At 41.3% G+C, this 10,023-nt stretch overlaps 1 protein-coding gene across 1 annotated transcript in view; it reads left to right on the forward strand.

Moving 5' to 3' along the window:
• The window catches only part of LYST (lysosomal trafficking regulator), a 178,367-nt gene extending 171,583 nt beyond the window's left edge, over positions 1 to 6,784 (forward strand). Inside the window, exons 51-53 of the mRNA XM_068547570.1 lie at positions 3,836 to 3,992; positions 4,403 to 4,474; positions 5,414 to 6,784. Of these exons, the coding sequence (XP_068403671.1) occupies positions 3,836 to 3,992; positions 4,403 to 4,474; positions 5,414 to 5,552 (368 nt within the window). The 3' untranslated portion in view covers positions 5,553 to 6,784. The remainder of the gene's footprint in view (positions 1 to 3,835; positions 3,993 to 4,402; positions 4,475 to 5,413) is intronic.
• Positions 6,785 to 10,023: the final 3,239 nt, after the last annotated feature.

Genomic DNA, 10,023 nt, shown 5'->3' on the forward strand with positions numbered 1-10,023 from the left:
TCATTGGCCAGTAGGAACTGAGCTCAACCTCCAGCCCCTCTCCCTTCCCTAGCGGGAGGTGCTGTAAGTTCTAACTTGGGGTTGGTTTTTCGGGTGAGCAGTTCCCATCCTGAAGCTGTCTGGGCCTCCCCCCAGGAGTCATCTCATTAGCATAAAAAAGACAGTAAATTAACAAGGGTTTTAGGAGCTCTATGCCAGGGACCTGGGACAAAGTCCGAATATTTATTTTTGTACTATACCACGATAAAGCTCTTGTTTTTACAAAACACTCATTCATGCTTGTATTCAAGAAAAGTAACATCTTCAGTCATGCTTCAAGATTTCAGATGTGAAGTATTTGCCAGTCTTCACCCCTAGTCATAAAATAATGTCATGAAAATATTTTTATTTCCTAATCAGCATAACTAAGGGGAAAGATCTTAAATAGTTGACTTTGGTAATATAAGTGTGGGCAGATGATTGATGACTTTGCTGATTGTTCTTCCTTGATTTGTACATTAGTGGCTTTTAGTATGTCACATCAAGAGGGAATTTGGGGGAATCATATAATGATTATTTATATAGAGTTCTCTACTTTCTTGTTTTGGCAACATTTGGAAGTTAGGACTGATCCCGAGGGAACCGAATTTTGTAAAGTTAATTACTTTCCTGCTGCCAGTAGTGATTTATTATATCTGTGATATTATATTAGCTAGTCATATGGGAACAAGAAACCAGATTACTTTTGCTTACAATTACCAGCTCACTAGTAGGGTGTTCAGGTGCCCCTAGGTAGTGCGCACAGTAGAATAGAGTAATGGCTAGAACTTTCTTTCCACTTTGAACAAAAAGGCCTTCTCAGCTTGTTTGAGGCCTCTCAGTGGCCTCAATAGAAGGGTACTCATAAAGAGCATGTGGCATATCGCGAGCATAATAAGAATAATGATTTTTTAAAAGAGAGGACAAATTTATGTTTAGTGATCCAGAATATATTTCATTCTCCTATTCTTATAGTCCAGGAAGGGAAGAAAGTTATCAGATGTAGCCTACCAAAAGTCTTGACACTTCAATGAGAACCATCCAAGTAACTTTAAAATCAAAATTTAAGAGAAATAAATATATATGCATGTGTATGTATATGTATATATAATATATGTATATGTGTATGTATACACATATATAATCTCAAACATTTCTGTATTGGGTCTGAAGATAACACTGGCAAACTCACTCCTCCTGATCCTAATTTCCCAGGGCTTATTATGGGATGTGGTTGTTATAGTGATAAGATGTAAAATTTATTAAACTATGTAAATATTATAGTAGATGGTTTCTGTATTTTTTTAAATCATTCTGCCACTATATCAAAATATATGCATTTCAACTAGGGTTCATAGCCTTTTCCTGTGTTGCCAGTGGTACTCTGAAGTTAATATAATATTCTAAGATTCAGAGTAGGGGGTAGTTCTCCAATGTCTTTTAATTTTGATGAAGATGTATAGGAAGAATAAAGATTTTTTCAGGAATGCCCAACTTTCTGACTTTTAGTTGATATGTTAAATTATACATGAAAGCAATCCGGTGTTGGGTAAGGGCCTCGATTTTTTTTTTTTTAATATATATTTATAATCTTAGGCAGATGAGTGTTTACTTGGTTTTGTGGTAGACCAAGTTTCTGGGCAATCTGCTAGGGTAATTCTTTGCCTATTAAGTTCCACACCATACTTCCGAGTTGAGGACCACATTTAGATTTTTTATTTGGAAGAACTAAGCCATGCAGTAGCTGTGTCTTACAGTTACCAACCCCTACATCCATATCTTTTATGGATACGTATCCAATGACTTTAATAAGCCTTCTGACCTTACTAGTACACATCTGGTTACTTTATATATTTTTTAAAATCTTTATTAGATATTAAATACAAAAGAAAGAGTGAAATCTCTACTTACGTAAAAGATGAGTTTATCATCTACAATTGTATTTCTTTAGCATATTGAGTCTCCTGTATCTTTTTTTTTTTTTAATTTATTTATTTTTGGCTGTGTTGGATCTTTGTTGCTGCACGCGGGCTCTCTCTACTTGGGGTGACCAGGGGCTACTCTTCATTGCGGTGCGCGGGCTTCTCATTACGGTGGCTTCTCTTGTCGCAGCACACTGGCTCTAGGCGCGCGGGCTTCAGTAGTTGTGGCACGTGGGATCAGTAGTTGTGGCTCGCAGGCTCTAGAGCGCAGGCTCAGTAGTTGTGGCACACGGGCTTAGCTGCTCGGCGGCATGTGGGATCTCCCCGGACCAGGGATCGAACCCGTGTCCCCTGCATTGGCAGGCGGATTCTTAACCACTGAGCCACCAGGGAAGTCCCAGAGTCTCCTATATCTTGATGCTTTATTTGGATAATCTCTCCTAATCGATATTCTACAATGGGAAGTAGACCACTGGGCATTTTTTAATCTTTGTGTGTGTATGTGTGTGTGTTTATGTGTGTGGTAAAATATATTTAACATACAAGCTGCCATTTAAACCGTTTTAAAGAATACAATTCAGTGGCATTATTACGTTCACAATGTTGTGCAACCATCACCACTGTCCATTTCAAAAACTTTTTCATCACCCTGAACAGAAACTCTGTAACCGTAACTCCCACTCCTCCCTCCCCAACAGATCCTGGTAACCTCTATTCGACTTTCTATCTCTGTGAATTTGCCTATTCTAGATATTTTATATAAGTGGAATCATACAGTATTTGTCCTTTTGTGTCTGGGTTATTTCACTTAGCGTACCACTTTCAGGGTTTATCCGTGTTGGTGCCTGTATCAGAACTTCATTACTTTTTGTGGCTAAACAATATTCCATCGTATAGATATACCACATTTTTGTTTATCCATTCATCTCTTGATACACATTTGGGTTGTTCCCACCTTTTGGCTATTGTGAATGATACTGCAACACACTAGGCATCTCGGTTGGTGACATTTGAAGGTCTTTCGCATACCTTTAGGTAAAGAAGTATTTCCAATATTTATTTCTTTGCTATAAAATCTTTTCATTTCCTTAATAAAGAGAGAAACACATTCTCTGCTTCTCTGTTAGTTCTAATGGAGAGATAAAATTAAGTGTAGTAACACACTATGTCATCCAAACTTTATCATGCCTCTTAACCTCTGTCTTATCAGTATGAGAATATTTCTCCAGAGAAGGCTGGACACATCACCATGAGGCCCCAAACCACAGCCCGAGTTTATAGAGGATATTAAAGCAATTAGTGCCTCCTCCACCCCCTGGAAAACTACAAAAAGTTTGGTTACTCATGGTCTTTGAAAGGAAAAAAAGTTCGTTTAATAAGACATTGATTTGTAAGAGTCAATCTTAGACATTCTGAAGAATTAGCTTTCTTTTTTTTTTTAAGAATTAGTTTTTAACTCAGCTTTTACTGTAACATTTTTTTTCTTCAGAAGTTCCGGAAGTCACTTCTTATAGATAGTTTCACAGAATATTTTCTTCTCTTTTTGGAGATTGTTTAGCTTTCTAGGTACTTTCAAATTCAGACTTGGCAGTTTGTATGCTGAAATATTATGACTACAGAAAGATTCATGGTTAATTTACATTGTTGCTCCACCTTGTAGCTTAATTTTTTATTTTCATTTTCTTCACTGGTCATCATCTCTAGATAAATATGCCAACTCTGTGTGACTTACAGTGCAGTAGTTCCATTTATACCGTCCTCAGTCGTCAGTTGCCTATAAACTTCATCACTAAAACAAACAAGCTAGGCCCTCAGGGGTGCCCCTCTGGGGCCAAGTGTAGGGGGCTCTGTGACACCCACAGCCTGGTGACCTGCGGGTGACTGTGGCGTTTTAGCTGGCGGGGGCAGTGACCTCAGACTCTGGACAGTGAACGGGGACCTCGTTGGACATGTCCACTGCAGAGAGATCATTTGTTCCGTGGCTTTCTCTAACCAGCCTGAGGGGATATCTATCAACGTGATTGCTGGGGGATTAGAAAATGGAATTGTAAGGTAAGAGGAGTTTTTTATTTCTTTGTGTACTTTTGTTTATGAGGGCACAGCAGTTTCAAAAATTAGTTTTTACTATCTAAACATAGTAATATCTAATATTTAGAGATTTAAAATCACCTTCGGATATCGGTTCTTCAGTTCTTTGTTTTATTTATAAATAGTAAAGATAGCTTTAGTACATTTTTGAAATTTTATATTATTTGTCAACTATGAAAGAGTAACAATATGAAAATATACAGTTAGGTTTCCTTTCTCCCCACCCACCTGGGCAAACTGCCAGAAGTAACTACTGTTAATCGTTTATTGTGTTTCCTTCCAGATGATTTTTAACAAGTAAACACGTAGGTTCAATTTTTAGGGAAGGGAACGTTAGCTTGCATAATTAGATGATGACTTTTTTCTTCCTCCAGGTTATGGAGTACTTGGGACCTAAAGCCTGTGCGGGAAATTACATTTCCTAAATCAAATAAGCCTATTGTAAGGTAAAACCTCCCTCACCTCTTCTTTTCTTCATAACATACTCTGAGACTGTTTTGTTGGAGAGACAGTAAAGCACACAGAGGTACAGAAGTGCGTAATGAGAGTCATTATAAACAGCCGGCCATTTATCGAAGCCCAGGATGTCCGGGGCCCGGTGGCAAGAGGAGGCAAAGTGCTTGTCTTCATGGAGCTCAGAATCTGGGTCAGGAGCTCACAGTCCCACAGGCAGGCATGCTGGGCTCGCGCCAGGGAAGGCCTCTTGAACTGCAGAAGTGATGGATTTTTTCCCTTTCCTTATGGGAAATCCCATAATGGTGATTGATGGCTACAGGAGTGTGCTTGACAGGACTGCTAAACAACCAGTTACCCTGTGCTCTGTCAACAAATTTGACTTTAAACACTCAATTGGAAGGAAGTGATTCAAATTCTACTTTATTAAAATAAACTTATTTTTAATCCACTAAATGTAAAGTTTAATGAACCTAAATTAATTATGCATTAATGTTACATTTTTTACCCTTTCCCCTTTCAGGGAAATAAAATCCCTCCATAAAATAATCACCATTTATTTCTATAGAGAGAAAATGTAGTACTGCTGTATTTTTCAAAGTTTCCTATACCCAAGTATTTGTTGTTTAAGTAATCAGGCTAAACAAGAAGGGAATAGAAAATATGCAAAGAAGGAACAGAACGTACCGATCCTTTTGGTCCTGGTTTAGTCTGTATCACTTGGTTAGAAGGAGCTTGACAAACATGCCAGCAGAGCAAGTAAACTATATTAGAATTACGGTCAAAACCAATGAGTTGTAGGCCGTCATTTTGTTTGTCTCTGTGCTCCAGTAAAGATATCTTAACCCCCTTACACTGATTTCCATATGATCACCAATATGCTGATACACTTTTCAGAGACACAATATACAAATGGGATTTTTTTTTCACAGCCTTACATTTTCCTGCGATGGCCACCATTTGTACACCGCAAACAGTGATGGGACCGTGATCGCCTGGTGTCGGAAGGACCAGCAGCGCCTGAAACAGCCAATGTTCTATTCCTTCCTCAGCAGCTATGCAGCTGGATGAGTGAGGAGAACCTCGCATTCTGCAAGGCACTTTAACTCCAAGCTAGATTTGCTGACTTCGCCAGTTACAGGAGGTCAAACCCGAAGAAATGGATGACCAAACAAACCATCCAAGTAACGATAAAGTCTATTCATCTGCACAAAATTCTGCAGCCTCACAAGGTCCTAAGAGGAAAGTTTTGTTTAGTAATAACCTGGAGGGTGTGTCAGTATGCACTAACCAACAAGGTTGAAGTCTGGCACAGTAAATTAAAATCATATTCTTAAAGTTTTTTTTCCATAGAGGATTCTAAAGAAAAGATGAGCATCTCTCTATTTCTGTTTTCTATTACTTTCTATTTTCTATTACTCCAAAAAAGCCAGTGGAATTTAAATTGGTTAGCTCTTTGTATAAAATGCTCTAAAGATTATATTTTAAAAGTTTTCTGCCAAGATAACACACCCACTCCACTACCCCCAAAAAAGGAAAGATAAGGATAAAGAATTCAGGACTTAATCATTGCTTTCTTTGAGAAGTATGAAATTCAGTAGGTGCCTCTGCACCATTTTTTGGAATATCTGAATATTTGAATCTCAGTGTTAGGCAGTTTTTGCCTCTTGCCTTCTTAGCTCAAAGTAGAACCAGACTTTTTGACAGTCACAAACAACAACACAAGTATCTTTGATTTTCAGACACATTCTGTTTCTTCATAAAAATCCTACTTAAAATCCATAACACTAGATATGGAATATCCTTAGTTGAGCCACTAAGATTTAAGCACAATGATAATTCTTTTAATATCTGCCATTTACAGAGCATTGAATACTTAACAATTTGCAATAGAAAGCCTCCATTTCAGAAAAAGTTTGCACAGATATTAATAATGCAGTCCAGTTAAGGCATTTAATCTAATATGCAGGAGGAGTTTTCTTCCCCAAAACAGAATTACAAAAGAAAAGGACACAGCTTACTTCGTTTTAAACAGGAGGCAGAATAATTCTTTTAGGAAGCAGTTTCCACTGTTTCTACTAACCTATACCACTTGAGAATTCTAGGAACAACAGAAAAATCTGTGTACTCCACAGCAAACTTACACATGATAAAGACAGAATTTCTAAAAATCCTGGAATGGTCTATCATGATATTATGGCTCTATTTTTACTTGGGGTGCTGCTTTATTGGCTTTGAAAACACTGTAAAAATAAGCTCAGTAATGTTACCATGAGATAAAAAGATGTATTCCTGCCTAAGAATTACTTGCGTGTTTGTTATGGACATTTAATTCATATGGTGTTTACAGAACTACTTTTGTAACTTCCAGACTTTCTAAAACATTCCGCTTAAAAACTGTATAAAATACAATTGCAAAGTCTCTGCTGTCAAGGTAAATACAAGAGGAAGCAAGTGGCTACATATGCTTGTAACCTTCAGTTGCATACGTAGGTAAGAACACTTCACGGCTGCACTGAGATCATGGTTTGCACAGACCACCTATTAATTCTGAGGTCCAAATAGGTGCAGAGATGAGACTATTCCTATTCACGTTGAAGTGATTTGCTTTGTTTAAAACAAAAAAATCGCAGCTATTGTCTTTCATTTTTCTACTGAGAACTTTACATTAGTCCCTTATTAGAATAAGGTTGCTACTCAATCTTTTTTTCTTTTTAAGGCTGAATTTCATCATTTACCTAAAGAGAAAATATGCAAAATGACTGGTCTTGTTAAGAGTGCAATATTATATTTTTATGTAAAAATAAAAATGAAATTGGGGGGATTATTTATTCAGCATGAAACTTAATATGTATATGTTTGAAGCACTTCATAATATGCATGTTGTAACAAATATTTCTGTAAACTATCACAAGCTCTGTTACCTTTGTACACACTGCCACTTCAGAGTGGGGATAAATTTCATAAAAATAGACTGAGGACCTATTCTCATTGCAGTTTAAGTATTATGACCAGATCTCAAATTGGTGGCTGGTTTTGGTAACCCATATAGTTTCTCTCTTTAGCTCCCCTATAAATTTATGTCACTAGAAAAGGATAACTTTCATTTCTTAATTGTGGTCTTTGTGAGAACTTGTATATTTCAATCTTTACTGCCTTTAAATGGAGTTTAGACAGAAGTCCTAAGGTCAAACCACTCATTTTTAAAAAGAAAAGACTATCTGTCCCTCCCCCCTCCCCACCCCCAATAGCAGATCTGCACTGAGCCCCTACTTGTACCAGGTGCCACACTGAGCACTGAGGTCCAGTTTGTTCCCTGCACTGCCAGGGCAACATGCTGTCCGTAACACAGCGTGCGTCGTTACAAAACGTGGTAAGTGCTGTGAAGGAAGAGTGGCGGGTCCTCTGAGAGAGTACAACCAAAGAATTCAGTCTAAATCAGGAGCATCCAGGAAAGTCAAATTGTTGCCGCTGTCTGATGGATGAAGAGAAATTTGACAGGCGCAGATGGGAGCAGATGTGTTCCAGGCAGTACACGTGCAAAGACCTGAGGCAGGAGTGTCAGTGAACAGAGGCTCAGTGAGGGAAACACCTCAGCTCCTCTGGTGGGCCCTGCAGAAGGTGGGTGAATTCAACCACCAGCACTCCAGGAACTCAGAATTTCTCTTTTTTTCTGCTTTGCATCTGCGGTGTTTGAAGGATTCTCAAGACGAGGGCACACCTGCTTCTAGGTGTCTGTTCCGGAAAGAACTCAAGAGCAGCATCTCTCAGTGTAAGCCTGCCAACCTGAATGTCCCCACTTTACCTGCACATCTCAGCTTGACTCTTCCTTTCAGCAACGTTCACTGATTGCCAAACACGTGCAAGCCCAATACTAGGTGATGGGGGAGGGGAGGGGAGGGGAGGAGTGGGGAATTCTTTCCAGCCCTTCAGAGCTCATTCCTGGTGATCTGCTTCTCACTCTTTTGGATGACCTGTTAACGTTTTGAATCAAAGACAGAAGAGCTACAAGGGGTTCCGGTTCAAGATGGTGACACAGGAGGACCCTGAGCTCACCCGCATCCCGCAGACACCCTGAATCTACAGCTACACACAGAACAATTTCCTCTGAAAGAAATCCAGGAACTAGCAAAGCGACTCTTAGAATCTGGTGAACAAAACCCACATCAGAACGGGTAGGAGAGGCCGAGACGCACGCTCACCTTAAACCCCACTCCTGGCACAGCGACCCACGGTCAGGGGTGGGCTGGGGACTGACGGCTCCCAGCTTCTCCCTCAGTGAGGCTTTGACCTCCACGTCGGGCACCCCAACTTTTAAGACCTACACCTGAGAGGTGAACCCCCAAAAACCATCTAGCTTGGAAAGCCAGTGCACCTGCGTCCCCGAGACCCACGAGGCTATAGCATCTGAGAAGCAGGCCTTCAAGGGCTCTCCAGGACTCATCAGGCTAACGCCCCAGGGCCCAGCACCGAGGCCGGGACTGAACTGTGCCCAGTGTTTCTGTGTAAGAGGCCTGTTGCCTATCTTGAAAGCTTCAGCCTGAGGGGCGGGCATTTAACACATTTCTGGAGGCCACTGAACTACGCCCCAAGGACGGCCAAGGCGGCAGGCACCATCTTTGTGCGCCCCCTCTCCTTTCCTAGGATTGCGGGGATCTCCCAGACAGGGGGGTGTGCACGTCTGGGGCTCCGGATTTGGCGCTGCCTGCCGGGGGGTGCCCTCTGACCACCTGGCTCTGGTGGCCAACCAGGCTTACGTTCCCGGGTCCCACAGAACTGTAACAAGGGGAAAACAGTTCTTAACCAGCTACCACCCAGGCCAGAGCCCAGAGGCAGCAAACTCCCCGGTCTTTCCGGGAAAGAGGCTGTGAGCTTATCTTGATAGCTGCGTCGGGGTGGGGTGGGGGTGCTGGGGTGCGGCTAATTAAACACACATCCTGAGGCTGAGGGCAGCCCTCTCCAGAGATGGGAGCCAGTGGGTGTCACATTCGTGCTCCCCCTCTGCCCCGCCAGGTCTCCAGTGTCTCAGAGAAAGGAGCCTGTGGCATCTCTAGCATTGCCACCCAGAGGCCATAGCCCTTGAAAGCCTGGCTCTGGTGGCCAGCAGGGCTTGTGTTCACGGGTTCAATGGGATGGTAGCAAAGAAACAATTAACTAACACCCCAGGGCTCAGTGCAGAGGGAGCAGACAGAAACGCCCATCCTCCGGTCTTCCCCAAAGAGAGGTCTGTTTGTGTACTTTAAAAGCGGCTGCCTGAGGGTCCAGCTTCCAATCAGCCTTTAGAAAAAAGCCTTTAGTCTCCTAGGCCTTCGCTGACTTCCAAAGAGCAGACTCAAGCAGTTACTGCTCAGAACAATAGACTCGCGGGAAGCCTAGTTCCTCCTGAAGGGAAATGCACAACAATTTGATGCAGACCTTTGAGCTGTTCTACAGAAACGACAGCCCCCAACCCGTAGACTCCAGACTAGTTGGAACCGGAAGGTTGAGGTTCCGGAAACATCACCCTATTACTTCACCACCAGCCAATCCAAAGAAGGTCCAC

This window comes from Eschrichtius robustus, chromosome 7 (genome assembly GCF_028021215.1).
Source record: "Eschrichtius robustus isolate mEscRob2 chromosome 7, mEscRob2.pri, whole genome shotgun sequence".
Lineage (NCBI taxonomy): Eukaryota > Metazoa > Chordata > Mammalia > Artiodactyla > Eschrichtiidae > Eschrichtius > Eschrichtius robustus.